The following is a 16,510-nucleotide window of genomic DNA, read 5'->3' as shown; positions in this document are numbered from 1 at the left end:
TATCAGCCTCCGGCAGGGAATAGAGCTTAGCCATAGCTCTTCCCACCTTCAGTCCCATTTGTGGAGTATCCTACTTCCAGAGAAACAATTTCTTTTCTTTTCTATGGAACAGAAAGGCTTTGGAGGGCCCCCTCTTCATGGTCTGACCACAGCTGAGAAATTTCAACTCCCCAACTGTTCCAGCACAGACTGAAACAGAAATGTGTGAGGTGGGGGTGCTAGTGTGGGAAGTCCTGTGCATGCTCAGAAGGCAAAGTTGAAATTTCTGAGCTATGAGAGAAAAAGAACCCAACTCTGTGCTATCAGATGATGTTAGCCATCTTGTGTGGCTGTTTGTTGCTGTCCATGGAGAACACCTGTTACAGGTTAGCAACTTTGCTTTCTGTCTTGCTGTCTCTGCTTGTTCTTTTTTTCTGTTTTCCCTTCATCTTCATTCTCCTGAAGCTTGTTCACAGAAATAGTGCTGGAGATAATGAGAATTCACTATATTACCATGACCAATAAACCTTCTCTTTACTAAATGTAATGGGAATGCTAGATGAGTGCTGCTGTTGGGTTACTGGCCTGCACCTTAGAGAAGGGCCTGCAGGCTGATAGTTGCTGTGCTAGCCAGTTCCTCCCTAGCAGGCTTTGATGTCTTCTCTACCTCTTAGGGTGAACAAACCCCCACAGACACTGGAGGAACTGGGACAGAGCCTGCAACTTTATGAGATGCTGCAGAATGAGCTGCCTCGGCTTGAGAACCAGATACCTCCCATCCATGAGCAGTTCAGCATCTTGGAGAAGTACGAGGTCACCATGCAGGAGAGCGTGAGTGTTGTTCACAGGTGCATGAGACCGTGATCCCCTTTCTCTGCTCTGGCTTAGAATAGCATTGATCTGCTCTGAACTGGACAACTAATGCCTGTTAATCCCCTTTCTGGAATTAGCCCCTTGCCCCCAGCTTTAGACAGGGCATTAACAGCCAGCAACTACCCAGCTCTGTGGTTTGTGGGTTGATTAAGCACTTGAGAGAGTGCAGGTCAGGGCAGTTCAGGTGAGGTTTCTGGGGCAGAGTTCCTAATGGCCCGCTTTCACTCTCCCTGCATTCCTTTTCCCTTTGTGCAGGTGCAGCACATGCTAGAAGCATTGAACACTGTCTGGATCTCCTTCCAGCAAAGCCTCATTGACAGTGATATCATGCTGAAGAAGCATAAGGAGAAGTTCAAGACGGGCCTGATTCAATCCTCTGAGGAGTTTAAGAAAAAAGCTCACAACATTCTGCATAGTTTTGCCTCCAAAGGTACTAGGATACACTAGCAGCTGTAGTGCTTGTGACTCAGGAGCTGAAAAAGATCAGGCCTGGCCAGTTCTTGGGTAGGATACCTCCAAGAAATTCTCATGCTGGTCTGAATAGACAGTGTTGGGATAGTATCCCTCTGTAAATGAAACCTGATGATTTAGTACAGATTTGAAGTCATAGCCCTGATAAGTCATTTGCCTCTTTTACTTGGCCAGAATTTACCTCTCTAGTTTGCAGGTATTGATGATCCATGGAATGAAAATCAGGAATTCCTGTTTGTACCCGAGATCAGTCCAGACAAGTGAGCTTATGCATCCCTACCAGTAGATGGAGCCAAAGAACAAAACTTTCAGGCACTGCTATATAACCAAGAGTGCCACTTGCAGTCTTTCAGTATTTCTCTGTCTCCAGCAGATGGTAGAGGTGAAAACCTGCAGTTAAAAAAGAAAGAAAAGAAAATTTTAAGGAGATTTCGGCTCCCTGAGGTTACTTCGTGGGCCATCCCTCAGGTAGAGCAGGGCAAGTGGGGGGTTGGAGAACCCTGTTCTGGTTCAGCCCTTGGCATTGGGGGGGGGGGGGGGATGTGAAAGCCAGGGGTCCTGGTTCCCTCACACCCTCTTGGTCCCTAGCACCCTGAGCGCTCAGTCTCCTTCGGAAGCATGGAAATATTTGAACTTTCTTCCCTTGCCTGGCCCTGTATGTGAGTGAGTGTTTTAAGTTTCTTGAAAAAAAAAAATTGTTCATAGGAAGAACAGGAGCAGGGCTGAAGCAGTTGAGCTGCTGGATTTCTCTGGCTGGGGGGGGGCAAATTCATTTCTTTGTTGGGCCTGGGGACTTTTTTCAGCACAGTATAGTGCCATTTTCTCCTCATGTCGGCAGGGGCTATTTTTAGCCCCGATCATGCCAGCATGCCGCCTCCCACGCAGCATAACCAAGTTTGTTACAGCTGCGGTTCGAAACAGGCTCACCTTGATTAGACTGCGTTTTGCAGGAAATGCGTCTTGGGGGGATAGGGGAGAAGGGGCTGGGACCTCCGGGGGGGGGGGGGGGGGGGGGGTGGGGTGGGCAGGAACACAAGATCAGCTGGGCCGGTTCTTGAAGCTCGGGGGTGGGTCAGAGGGTGGGCCATTTTGACAGCACATGCTGGGAGTCAGGCTGCTGTGGCAGAGCCTTGGAACTCCCCTCCCATGCTATTTCCCGTGGATCAGGACCCTGCTGGCAGCAGGGGAAGGGAGGAAGCACAGGGGGACGCGGACCCGGACCTTTCTTTGTTGGATCCAGAAACTTTTTCTGTGGATTTTGTCCTTCTGCTCCATAAGGCCTATCTGGCCAGGAAGGGAGCAGGGACCAAGAGGCCTTTGCCCAGGAAATCCCAGTAAGCTAAGAAGGGATCGGGGGCATACGGAGTCCAAAGGGATCCTGCGGGCCTTGGTTCCTGAACATACCCAGATCAGTCCAGAGAAGTGGGTTGTGTATCCCTACCAGCAGGTGGAGTCAGCAAAGAACTTTGAACACTGCTCCCTGCTTCAACGGCAGGGGAGAAGAAAAACAACCAATAAGGGCTGGATAACATAGGCTGGGTAAAACAAATAAGCATGGGTGTAGCTTGCTTATTGCGGCGGCTACTACCCCGAACTAATCAAGCTAGATATTTCACTTGGATGCAGCTCCATCACTGCTCTCTACATTAAAACTGGGGGTGGAAGGGAAATAGAACCAAGAGCTAAGAGAAACAGATAAGTATGAGAGAAAAAATGTGTGAAGCTTGCTGGGCAGACTGGATGGGCCATTTGGTCTTCTTCTGCCGTCATTTCTATGTTTCTATGTTTCTATATGTATAGAAGAGTCCCAACTGCCATCCTTCAGTATTTCTCTGACTCCAGCAGTTGGTAGAGATGCACTCCTCCTGTCTTAGTTAGTTTTTAGTCATTGTGTTTTGATTTTTGTTAGTGATTTTTTTCTTTTTCTGACAGCGCTTCCTGAGGTGTTAGGCACCTTTTTGGACCATCCCTCAGTGGAAGCCGGGTGTCCGGGGGGGTTGGACACCCCTGCCTAGGTTTCGCCCGCTGCGGCTCAGTGGGGGAAGATTGGGGGCTCCTAGTTTTTCCCCCACTGAAGCCACTTCATCTGCTCCCTCGACTTTCCCTGCATGAGGCTCCATAAAGTTTAAAAAAATAAAAAAAAAAAGGAAAAGGTCTAGCGGCTGCATTTCTTTTCTGAAGGTAAGAAGTCGGGGCAGGGAGGGCTTCAATGGCCGTTCAGGGAGTTGGTCGGTGTTTCCCCTCAGCTCCCCGGGCTCCGGGTTGCCTCTGAGGGAAGAAGGTAAGCTGTATTACAAGGCCCTTTTGCCGACATGTTTGCAGGCTCAGCTGTTTTTAATTTGGCCTGCCGGCTTGATTTTCTCGCGTCTCTGGCGGCGCGTGCTTTTTTTCACTGCAACGGCCATTTCTCTTCAAACGTCCACCGCGTCCATTCAGTTGTCGAAACTGTCGGTGGCAGTTTATCAAACTTTTACACAGAATGGGAAAGGATTACCTCAGACAGTTGGGTTCTAGAGGTGATCAGAGACAGCTTTGCTCTAGAGTTTTCGTGGCTGGTTCGGGAGGTGTTTGTGGAATCACGCGTGAACTCAAGCAGCAAACGGGAACTCGGTTCGGGTAACTCTACAATGTGTTCTCGAGCTTCAAGCAATTGTCCAAGTTCCAGAAGCGCAGCAGGGACGCGGACGTTACGCGGTTTACTTTGTGATTCCCAAGAAGGTGGGCATGTTTCGTCCCATCCTCGACTTGCAGAAGTTGAACCTTTGTCTATGGATCCCTCATTTCCGGATGGAAACTCTGAGGACGGTAATGGCGACTGCACGCAAAAGGGGAGTTTCTAGCGTTCCTAGATCTCACAGAGGCATATCTTCACATTCCCATCCTACTAAGCCACCAGCGGTTTCTACGCTTCAAGGTCTTGGGTCAGCACTTCCAATTTTAAGCCCTTCCATTTGGCCTCGCAACAGCTCCTTGGGCTTTCCTTCACAAGGATGGGATTTTATTCCATCTTTACCTGGATGACTGGCTTATTTGCGCAGAGTCTCGAGAGGACTGCGAAAGATCGGTTCGCATGGTGATGGTCACCTTACAGTCGTTCGGGTGGCTCATCAATGTGCCGTAGAGTCACTTGGAACCCATCCAAGAACTGATTTATTTGGGAGCAGTGTTCGATACCTTGTGCAGCAAAGTTTTTTTCTGGCTGTGGACCGAATGACAAAGTTACAAGGTCAGATCCATTCTCTTTTTCAGAGGAAGAGTCCCACAGTCTGGAATCATCTGCAGATCCTGTGTTCCATGGCTTCCACTCTAGACCTGGTACCGTGGGCGTTCGCTCACGACCTTTACAACATGCACTTTTGTCTCGATGGAGGCCGGTGTCAGAACAGTTTGACCTACCAGTGCCACTGCTTCCAGTCAGTCTGTCGTGTTGGCTATCGCATGACAATTTGGAACGGGGTGTGGGTTTGGATCCTCCGAATTGGCTGATAATCTCCTCTGATGCCAGCCTGTCTGTTTGGGGAGCAGTGTGTGCAGACAAATCCGCTCAAGGTCTCTGGTCACCGACAGAGAGCTCCTGGTCAATGAATTGACTCGAGACAAGAGCAGTTTGGCTCTCCCTGCAAGCATTTCTAAACGAGATACGGGGCAAAATGGTAAGAGTAATCTCCGACAATGCGACGGCTGTGGCTTACATCAACCGGAAGGGCGGAACAAGAAGTCCCGCGGTTGTGCTCGAGGCGCGACTCCTGTTCGCCTGGGCGGAACGGCACCTTGGAGGAATTGCCACCTCTCATGTTACGGGAGTGGAGAACGTGCAGGCGGACTTTCTCAGCAGGCAGACTTTCTCAGCAGGCAACAACTCGATCCAGGAGAATGGGAGCTGTCTCCCGAAGCCTGGAATCTAATTTGCGCCAGGTGGGGCATTCCACGGTTGGATCTGAAAGCAATGCGGATGAATGTGAAGACAGATTGCTTCTTCAGCCGTCGACGGGAGCACGGCTTGGTGGGTCTCAATGCTATGGTTGGCCCCTGGCCCACTGGAATTTTACTTTATGTGTTTCCACCTTGGCCCCTCATCGGTCAGCTTCTCCATCACATAGAACTTCATCCAGGCAGGGTAGTGTTGGTTGCCCATGGTTCGTGGATCTGGTTCACTTGGCTCTAGAGGGCACCTTGCAGCTAGCTCATCTGCCGCATTTGCTTCGACAGGGTCCATATTTTCGGATCGAGAGGATCACTTCTCTCTCACGGCTTGGCTTTTGAGATGCGACGTTTACGCTTGAAGGGTTATTCCAAACAGGTCATTTCCACGCTCCTGCAGGCGAGACATCCAGCCACCTCTATAGCCTATGTTAGAGTCTGGAAGCTGTTTGAATCATGGTGCCATCAGCATTCTTGCGATCCCTTAGCTGTGGACGTCCCTCTGGTCCTGGAGTTTCTACAACAGGGGCTCTCTAAGGGTTTAGCATTTAATTCTCTTCGTGTTCAGGTGGCGGCTCTGGGTGCTTTGATTGTAAAGTTTAATGGTTGTTCGCTGGCCGTGCACCCGGATATTGCTAGGATTCTCAAGGGAGTTAAACATTTGCGGTCTCCAGTCCATTCTGTGTGTCCTGATTGGAGTTTGAACCTAGTGCTTCAGGTACTTTGTGGTCCTCCTTTCGAGCCTATCCGAAGAGTTTCGCTGAAGGATCTGACGTTGAAAACGGTCTTTTTAGTGGCCATTTGCTTGGCGTGCCGTTTTTCAGAGTTACAGGCATTGTCGTGTCGTAATCCCTTTCTTTGGATCTATGAAAATAGGGTGTCATTGTGCACGGTTCCATCCTTCGTTCCGAAGGTGGTATTGTCCTTTCATGTTAATCAGACTGTGGAGCTTCCGGGGTTTCCTCAGTGGTCTCGGGAGTCCTCTCAAGACAGGGACCTTCATTGTTTGGATGTACGACGCATTTTATTGAGGTACCTGGAAGTTACCAAAGATTTTCGACGTTCCGATCATTTGTTCATTCTATTTGGTGGTCCTAAGAAGGGGGACAAAGCATCTAAGGCATCCATCTCTCGTTGGATTAAAGAGGCCATTTGTTCGTCATACATAGCTCGCGGACGCCAAGTGCCTTTGGGTCTCAGAGCTCTTTCCACCAGGGCCCAGGCTACTTCCTGGGCAGAATGTCAGTTGCTGTCGCCTCAGGAAATCTGTAGGGCGGCTGTGTGGTCCTCGCTTCACACTGTCACTAAGCATTATCGATTGGACGTTAAGGCTTTTGATGAATCCTCCTTCGGTGAGAGTGTTCTGCGTGCGGGTCTTTCGGGTTCCTGCCCAGTGAAGGGTGGCTTGGGTACATTCCACTTCTCTGGACTGATCTGGGTATGTTCAGGAAATGAAAATCGGTTCTCACTTGCTAATTTTCGTTCCTGTAATACCACAGATCAGTCCAGAGATCCACCCAGTTACCGAAAGACTGTCTGGCTAGACTTTGCTATGTTTCTTTCTTTTTTCACGATGCTCCTTTTGCAGATAAATTTGATGGAACAGTTCTTTGAAGTTTGTTCGGTTTATGTGTTCATGGGGCAAAGTGGAAGTTAGTTTTAGTTTGTTTCTACCCTTTGTTCTTTAGTTCTGTTTGCATGTGTTCCTTAGTTGTATGGGCTTGGGTACAGGTCAATACTGAGGAACGACAGTTGGCACTCTTCTATATATGGTAGTGCTCAAAGTTCTTTGCTCTCTGACTCCACCTGCTGGTAGGGATACACAACACACTTCTCTGGACTGATCTGTGGTATTACAGGAACGAAAATTATCAGATAAGAACCAATTTTCATATCTGATGGGCCACGGTAGAAGAAGACACTTCAGATGAGTTGGCTGATCGGGTGGAGAAGGAATTGTTGGCGGAGGCCTTCTCCTTGATTCAGGCCAGGTGGGACAGACCAGCAATGGACCTTATGTTGACTTCAGGAAATGAGAAAGATGGATCAGTTTTTCAGTTGCAGAATGGGGAGGTTGGATCGGAGGGCATAGATGCTCTCATTCAACTATGTCTGACACATCTGCTGCTGTAAGTGTTTCCAGAGTGGACTCTCCTAGGTCGAGTGCTGCGGCGCATCAAGCTTCATCCAGGCATTGTGATTCTGGTAACACCTGAGTGACTGCGCCGGCTGTGGTTTGTGGACCTTTTTCATCTAGCAGTGGATGGTCCCGCTCACTTGGCCCATCTGTCAGGGTTGTTGTAACAGGGGCCTATATTTTCAGACTGGGAGGATCTCTTTTGTCTAGCGGCTTCACTTTTGAGGGGTGGTGGCTCCTCTTGAAGGGTTATTCAGAGCCTGTGATTGCAATTTTGCTTCAGGCAAGGAAGTCTAACACATCGTTGACTTATGTCCGAATGTGGAGAGTGATTGAGTCATGGTGTTTGCGGAATAGGGTACAGCCTTTGAAAGTGGACATTCCGCAGATTCTGGCCTTTTTGCAAAACGGCTTGGCTAAGGGTTTGGCCTATAATTCCCTTTGGGTTCAGGTGGCAGCTTTAGGGTCCCTTCGAGGTAGGATTCAGGGAAGACCTTTGGCATCTCACCCGGATGTGGTTCGTTTCCTCAAGGGGGCAAAACATCTTCATCCTTCGGTCTTGGAGATTTGTCCAGCATGGAATCTGAATTTGGCTCTTGGTGCTGTGTGTTTCTCCCTTGGCTCTTCGGGTGCTGTGTGTTTCTCCCTTTGAACCGGTTAGAAGGGCTTTCCCATTGCCGAAGAAGGTGAAAAAGCTGGTAAACCAGGAGTGGGATACACTGGAAGCTGGCTTGAAGGTCAGTAGGGCGATGGCGAAGTTGTATCTGCCGATGGAGGCGACCTTGGAACTGATGAGGCTGTGTAAGGTAGATGTAGCGGTCTTGGTCATGAAGAAGACCACTATCCCAGTGGCGGGGGCGGCTGCGCTGAAAGATGTGCAGGACTGCAAGCTGGAAATTCAGTTGAAGAGGATTGAAGTTTTGGCCTTAATTCTCCAGGTGGCGATTTGCAGTAGCCCAATGCAGAGGGCCTGTTTGTGCTGGGTGCAGAAGGCACAAGCGGAGGAATCTGACAGTGGATCCCAAGCAGGCAGCCCAGCTAGAGGCTGGGGTGGCTTAAGTGATAGATACACTATGTGACTTAGTCTGGACATCAGCCAGGAATATGGTCTCTGTGGTAGCTGCTAGGAGATTACTCTGGTTATGTATTTGGTTGGCGGATGTGTGGTCTAAGTCACAGCTCTGTAATCTTCCTTTCAAGGGAAAGCTGCTATTTGGAGAGGACCTGAAGCAGTTGATGAAACATCTTGGGAAATAAGTTGCTAGAGGACAAGAAGGCTGTCAAGAAGATCTTTCCGCCATGCTCCCGCTTTCGGGATTTCAGACGTTTTCGGGCTGGCAAGAGTGCCTGGGGTTTGGGGCAAAAGCAGGCCTCAGGTCAGCAGCAGTCCTTTCGGTGTTCACTTAAGACTTCCAGGGATGGTGCCGGTCAGGGGACCGGAGGAGGAGAGGCTTCACAATGAATTCAGGCAGGTTCAATCTTCAGTGGATGCAATAGGAGGGATGTTGTCCCTTTTCTACGAAGAGTGGACCAGGATCTCATCAGACCAGTGGGTCCTAGAGGTGATAAGAAACAGTTATGCATTAGAATATTCTTGTCCGATCAGGGAAGCTTTCATGATGTCCCACTGTATATCTCGAACCAAGCAAGAGGTGATACGGGATACACTGCCCCACCTACTAAGGCTAGATGCCATTGTACCTGTTCCTCCACAGGAAAGTGGGCAAGGGAAAGTACTTGATCTATTTCATGGTTTCCAAGAAAGAGGATATGTTCCGGCCCATTATGGATCTCCAGAAAGTCAACAGGGCACTGTGAGAGCTGCGTTTTTGAATGGAGATGTTGTGCACGGTAATTGCAGCGGTCCAGAGAGTTTCTGGTAGCTTCAGACTTGACCGAAGCTTCTCTGCATATTACTGTTCTGCTGGAACACCAGAAGTTTTTGCGGTTCATGGTGCTGGGGCAGCATTTCCAGTTTTGAGCCCTTCCCTTTGGGTTGGTGATGGCTCCATCCATGTTCATGAAAGTAATGATTGTGGTAGTGACGACCCTGAGAAAGGAGGGGATTCTTGTCCACCCTTATCTGGATGATTGGCTCATTCGAGCGAAATCCAAAGGGGAATGTTGCCACGCGGTATGCTGGGTGATGGAGATGTTATAGTTGCTCGGTTGGGTGATAAACTTGGTTAAGAGTCATCTGGTGCCAACCCAGTTGTTGGGATTGTCGTGGGGCTCCAGTTTAGGGCGCTTCAACTTTGTTTGACATTTGCCCTTTGCCCTGGGAAGACAGGGGATAGATGAGTTTTTCACTATAGTTTGGCTTGGGTATAGGTCAATACTGAGGAACTACAGGTAGTACACTCAAAGTGCCTCAAAGTTCTCTGCCTTCATCTGCTGGTAGGGATGCAAAACCCTCTTGTCTAGACTGATTTGTGGTACTTCAAGAATGAAAATTAGCAGTTAAGAACCAATTTTCCTCTATGTAGTAACCACAGGTCTATCAGCTACCTCCATTGCCTTCCCGAGACCCTTCCCTTTCTGTATGGGGCTTACTTGGTCTTTCTACTTTACGAATGTTAATTGTATGGAGGAGAAATAATAGTAGTGCAATCATTGATAATTCTAGCATATTTTTCCTATTGTATAACCTCAGAAACAGTTGCTGCTGTCAGGGTTCTGCAGGGTTTCATGGTACTGCCTTTTCCTTAGGCCCTTTCAGCAGCTCAGTGGGCTGTATGGTCGCTCTGGAGCAGATAGCTAATGTACGCACAATGCTGAGTGACATGAAGGAAGAAGAGAACACCATTCGATCCGGCCTGGGTATCTTCAAAATTGAGCAGCCGTTTTCCAAAGAACTGGCTGCACTGGAAAAGGTGCGTCATGAGCTGAGGGTATTTCTTTCTATAGACTGAGATTGAGAATCTGTACATCTGACTTCATCAGGGATATGAAAACATTACAAACATGGCCATAGCAGGAGAAAAAAAATTCCAGTTTAAAAAAAAAAAAGGGGGGGGGGGGGAACTGGCAGACAGAAAGATGGACCATCTTTTTGGTAGTGCAGAGCCTGAGGAACAGGAGCCCAAGCCTGGAATGGAAACCATGTGTCTTGCTTAGCACCATTAAAAAAAACAAAACACCTATAGGATTAAGTACTGTCCCTTTCTACTTTTGAGCGAGCATTGTTATGTGTTCTACCCCCTTGCCCTCATCCTTGCAGGACCTGGATTCCATCCAGCAGGTTTGGGATGCCACCAAAGAATGGGAGCAGCACTGGGAAGAATGGAAGCCTGGCCGCTTCCTCTCTCTGCAGACGGATGTCATGGAAAATGTTGCCCAAACACTTTTCAAGAAGCTTAATAGGCTGGGTCGTGAGCTCAAGGTAGGGCTTGTACTAGCAGCATCATAGGATGCATTGTGCAGTGAGATCATTACCAGGGCAGTCTGTTGCAGCTTAGAAAACCAGCACCACCCTTGGCTGACCGGTGTACTGAAGGTGGTTAAAGCTATGACATGTTGGGATGATGCAGCCAGCTCTGCCATTAAGCGTTACAAAAGAAGACACAATGAAAATGTAATCTTCCCTTATAACTTAAAATAGAAAATTCCAAGCAGTTCTATATGAGTACATGAATTGTCACAACGCCTCTGCTTAGGGAATGTCTAATAAGTCATTTCCTTGTCCTTTTGCCCACCAGTCAAGAACACGAGTATATTCCTCTCATCCAGTATTTGGAGGCAGAGTTGGTCTTTTTTTTAATTTTATTTTTTTAACCTATGACATCATTAGAATCCTACATGCCAGGGTTCTCTGCCTCCATAGGATGATTGGTCAGCACACTCCTTAAGACTTTTACTTTCCCTGTACGTACCCGGATCAGTCCAGACTCCTGGGTTTATTCATCCCTGCCAGCAGATGGCGATAGAGAAAAGCCTCACTGGACTGATCCGTTGGTACTACAGGAACGAAAATTAGCAGGTAAGAACCAATTTTCTTATTTCAGCCTAATTTTATAGCCACTTTTTTCTTTTTTGAACTAAAACAGCCTTTATGCTGCTGCTGGGTTACTGACTTAACTCCTGGCCATGCACCTGCGGATCGGATCTCATGCAGAGTAGCGAGCCACTCTCGACTCCTCATCCTTCTGACAGTCGATTGAGACAGAAGCTGACAATTGTTTGTCTCATACATTTCTGTCAGCATAGCAGCTTTTGAGCATAACTTAAACAGCTGACCTTAGCTCCTTCACTTCATAAGTAGCTCAACTTTGATCTGCCTGTCTTTTTCTTCGGAAGTCAATTTCCTGTAGCAATTCCTACTACTTCCTGACTGGTGTGCAGAAGTCAAGGAAAAGAAATGATCAGGTAATTAATAATTTCACCTTTTATTCCAATGAAAGGACAAGAACTGGGAAGTGGTGGAAAATTCCAAGAGCAAGCTGGAACAGTTTAAGAAGACCTTACCCCTTATTTCGGACTTGAGGAGCCCAGCCTTGAGAGAGAGGTGAGAGACACTATTGCTTAAGCTTGGGGAATGTTATTGTTTCTTATTGACTGAGAGCAATCGCCGGCTGACTTTCATTTACCTTTGAGAGGTCATGCCTCGGAGTCAGCTTCTTCAGGGCCCTTTGGTGGTAGTCTGAGGTTCAAGAGTCATTTTTTTATCGTTCCTCAGAGCAGTCCAGACACATGGGTTTTTCTCCCCTACCAGAAGATGGAGACAGAGAAGAAAAGCTTGGCTGCATTCTTGGTGCTACCTGCAGTCCCGCAGTATTCTCTGTCTCCAGCAGGTAGTAGAGGTGACTAACCTGTGGTTGGATTTTATAGTCTGAAGAAATTGCTCCCAGGGATGTTGGGTCCAGTTTCAGACTGTTCCCCTGGTGGTGTAGGGGTGAGCAGGAGGTCAGTGGCCATTCTTTAGCTTCAGCCTGGTTATCCTGGAGGGTGTAATAGCCCATGGAGCTAGATCCTCATACTCTGTCCTCTCCCACTCCACTGGTTCAGCTCCAGGCTGCGTCATGGAACAGATTTTCTTCAGGGAAGTACTATTTTTCCTTTCCTTTTAGTTGTTCTTTTTGAGGCATTGTTTCTTTAAACTTAAAAAAAAAGCAAAGCACATTGCAAGACAGTGTTCAGAGTAGCTCGAAGCAGGGCAGCAGGAGTTTCCTCTGCACTCAGGCAGGCCAATCCAACCAGTGGGTTATGCACTCCTACCAGCAGATGGAGTCGAAGTAAAGCTGACTTGCTGACGTCGCTGGCATATAGCCCTGCCCCGACATCAGCCTGCCAGTATTCTCCATCTCCAGCAGATGGTGGCCATGCATTTCACTGGGGATTGCTTGTGGTTAAAAAAAAAAAAAAAAAAAAAGTTCCCTGTATGTACCCAGGGGCAGATTGCTTTGTCTAGTGGCCTGGCTTTTGAGAGGGAGCTACTAAAGAGTAAGGGTTATTCAGATGCTGTGGTTGCTACTCTATTACAGTCCAGGAAAACCTCTACTTCCCTGGCATACATCAGGGTGTGGGGTGTTTTCGAGTCTTGGTGTGTGGAGCACAGGATGGACTCCACCTGTGCCCCTGTGAGTGATGTCTTAGCCTTCTTACAGGATGGACTGGTTAAAGGTTTAACCTTTAAATCATCTCTGAGGGTTCAGGTAGTGGCCCTAAGTTGCCTTCGTGGTAGAGTGCGCGGAGTGTGCTTGGTTCGGAGGTGTTTTGAGTGGGTTTTGCAGATTCTCGCTCAGTTTAGCAAGACGCGGGTACATCCCATGCATCTGGACAGGTCTGGGGGACAATAAGGAAGGGAAAATTTGGTTCATACCAGATTTTCTTTCATTGAATCCCATAGACCAGTCCAGAGTCTCGCCCTTGGATTCTGAAGACCTCTTTCTGATGTACATTTTGGCGATAAGATATTGTTTGTTCATTTTTGTTCCTGATATTTAATCCTTCTTAGAGAAGGGATTTGAAGTTGAAGTTGTGGTGTTTTCATCAAATCCCCCTGCTCGTGGGAAGTGAGGGGATAGTTATGTTTGCTTTGTTAGATAGTTACCCAGAGATTGCAGGTGGCACAATAGCTTAAGTACCAAGAGTGCCGCAAAGTTTTTCTTCTCTGTCTTCATCTGTTGGTAGGAGAGAGAAACCCATATGTCTGGACTGGTCTGTGGAACTCGAGGAAAGAAAATTAGCAGGTAAGAACCACATTTTCCCATATGGCTCTTGAACACCAGAGAATAGCAGCTATGGATATGGCTTATTGCGTGACAGATGTTGAATGCCTTGGTGCCTAGCCAATATCCCTTTACCTGAGATAGCAGAACATCTCTTCTGTTTATTTGTTTCTTCTTATTACTTTGCCTGGGCACAAGGCTAGAAATAATTCTCTCCTTCCCCAAGTCCTTCTTCTTGACGTGGTCTTGTGCTTGTCTCTTCTTAGACACTGGAACGAGGTAAAAAATGAAATTCAGAGACTGTTTGACCAGACTTCTGATGACTTTACTCTGGAAAAAATTGTGGAGCTAGGGCTGGACCAGCATGCAGCGAAGATCAATGATATATCAGCTGCGGCCAGCAAAGAGCTCAACATAGAACAGGTAGAGCATGAAAATGCAATAAGGTGGTATAGCTTCTGAGAGCACCGAGGAAGGAGAATGAGAACCTAGACAGAACCTTGTAATTCCAGCAATGATGGTAACTTGAAGAAGGCATCCCTGCAGAAGAATCCTGGCTCTGTCCAGGGTTGTAGTGAAACTTCCTTGTTAGCTCTACAGGCTTGTAACATCTGTAGAGCTAGGTTTTAAGCTCACTGTGATATCCCAATCTTACTGTGTGACCTTAAGCAAATCAGTTCTCAGATGTAGATACTCTTGGGGGACAGAAACCTTGAAGCTGTGTGATGCTCTAATATTTATTTATTATGAACATTTGATATTCTGCCTTTTCCTAAAGTTAGTCTCAAGGTGGATTACAATAAATTTAAATGAACAGATGCAACAGAACAATTTACTGTCAAATCATATTAAATCACTATCAATAATTTGTAGGTTAAGGAATGGAGGCAGTCATGAGATTAGGTAATGAAAATGTGTATGGGGTGTTAAAGATTTTATGTTCCTGAACATACCCAGATCAGTCCACAGAAGTGGGTTGTGTATCCCTACAAGCAGGTGCAGTCAGAGAACAAAACTTTGGGCATTGCCATATATACGAGAGTGCCACCTGCAGTCCCTCAGTATTTCTCTGACCCCAGCAGATGGTAGAGATGCACCTGCAGTCTTAGGTTTTTTTTAAAGTTTAGCTAGATTTTTTTCTCGATTTTTCCGTCAGGCTTGCATCCTGAGGTGTTAGGCACCTTCGTGGGCCATCCCTCAGTTGTAGCCGGGCGTCCGGGGGGTTAGACACCCCTGTCTGTGTCTCGCCCACTCCCACTTGGGGTCTGAAGGCCAGGGGCTCCTGGTTTTTCACCCCGAGGCTGCTCTGAAGCTGCTCCCTCGATCCCTGCACAAGTGGACTCCATAAAGTTTTATTTAAAAAAAAAAATAAAATAAAAAGTTTACTTTCTGCTTTCGGTTTTACTCCGGCTGAGGTAAGGAGTCTGTACCAGGGGGCCATCCTTGTGGTTGGCCGGGGAATGTGACAGCTTCTTCCTTTCGGATTCCCTCAGCCTCTGGGGCTCCGGGTGGTTTCAGGACGGAGGGGGTGAGTGCTTATTCATCGACCTCGCTGTCGGTGTGGCTCGGCGCGAGTGACAGCACGGCGGGGTTGGGGCAGGCTGGCCTGCTGTTTCTCCTCATGCTGCCGGCAGCGCGCACTTTTTGCTTTACGGCCCTTCCCCCGCACAGCCTAGAGACCGCGTGGCTGTGCGGTCACTGCACATATTTTTACCTTCGGCAGCGTGTATCCCGGCCTCTGTTCTTCCCCTTTCAGCTTCAGCTCACCCAGATATTGTTCGATTTCTCAAGGGAGTCAAGCATTTGTGTCGTCCTGTCCTTGCGGTGTGCCCGGATTGGAGTTTGAATCTGGTACTTCGGGTGCTTTGTGGAGCCCCCTCTGAGCCTCTCTGTACGGCTTCGCTTAAAGACCTCACGTTGAAGATGGTATTTTTGGTGGCCATTTGTTTGGCTCGTCGGATTTCGGAGTTACAAGCGTTGTTGTGTCGCGACCCCTTTCTGAGGATTTATGACGAACGGGGGTCCTTGCGCACGGTTCCTTCCTTCATCCCTAAGGTTGTCTCGGCTTTTCACGTCAACCAGACAGTGGAACTTCTGGGATTTCCGTGAGGATCGCAGCTTTCCTCTCAGGAGAAGGAGCTTCATTTTTTGGACATACGACTTGCTTTGTTGCACTATCTCGAGGTTACCAATGATTTCCGGCGTACTGATCATTTGTTCCTTCTCTTCGGTGGTCCAAAAAAGGAAGACAAGGCATCAAAGGCAACTATCTCCCGTTGGATTAAAGAAGCTATCTGTTCATCCTACATAGCCTGAGGGTGTCAAGTACCTTTGGGTCTCAGAGCTCATTCCACCCGGGCCCAGGCTACGTCCTGGGCAGAGTGTCAGCTTCTCTCGCATTAGGAAATCTGTAGGATGGCGGTATGGTCATCCCTGCACACTTTCACTAAGCATTATCGCCTCGACGTTAATGCTCCAGAGGAGTCCTCCTTCAGTGCAAGTGTTCTGCGTGCGGGTCTTTTGGGTTCCCACCCAGTTTAGAGTGGCTTGGGTACTCCCACTTTTCTGGACTGATCTGGGTATGTTCAGGAATACCACAGATCAGTCCAGAGGCCCACCCCTTGGTTCAGATTCCGAAAGACTGGTTGGATATGCAGTTGCGATTGCTGTGTTTTTCACAAAACTCCTTTTTGTAGATATTCTCGATGGAGCAATTTCATTCATGTTGGTTCGGTTTCAGTTATTTTTCAGTAGGCTGTAAGTTTGTTTGGTTTCAACCCACTTCGGTCATTTGTTCTATTAATATGGGCTTGGGTTCAGTACAATAATGAGGGACTGCAGGTGGCACTCTCGTATATATGGCAGTGCCCAAAGTTGTGCTCTCTGACTCCACCTGCTGGTAGGGATACACAACCCACTTCTCTGGACTGATCTGTGGTATTACAGGAACGAAAATTAGCAG

The 16,510-nt window shown here is 47.9% G+C and overlaps 1 protein-coding gene across 2 annotated transcripts in view; it reads left to right on the top strand.

Moving 5' to 3' along the window:
• Positions 1-16,510, top strand: part of DNAH2 (dynein axonemal heavy chain 2) — a 392,322-nt gene that overhangs the window by 108,663 nt on the left and 267,149 nt on the right. For both annotated transcript variants that reach the window (XM_029581921.1, XM_029581922.1), the window contains 6 exons: positions 654-810; positions 1,108-1,282; positions 10,091-10,254; positions 10,602-10,763; positions 11,782-11,885; positions 13,815-13,971. In XM_029581921.1, coding sequence (XP_029437781.1) covers positions 654-810; positions 1,108-1,282; positions 10,091-10,254; positions 10,602-10,763; positions 11,782-11,885; positions 13,815-13,971 — 919 coding nt within the window. The remainder of the gene's footprint in view (positions 1-653; positions 811-1,107; positions 1,283-10,090; positions 10,255-10,601; positions 10,764-11,781; positions 11,886-13,814; positions 13,972-16,510) is intronic.

Source organism: Rhinatrema bivittatum, chromosome 16 (assembly GCF_901001135.1).
Source record: "Rhinatrema bivittatum chromosome 16, aRhiBiv1.1, whole genome shotgun sequence".
Lineage (NCBI taxonomy): Eukaryota > Metazoa > Chordata > Amphibia > Gymnophiona > Rhinatrematidae > Rhinatrema > Rhinatrema bivittatum.
The sequence above is the reverse complement of the archived record's forward strand: the minus strand, read 5'-3'. Positions and strand labels throughout refer to the sequence as shown.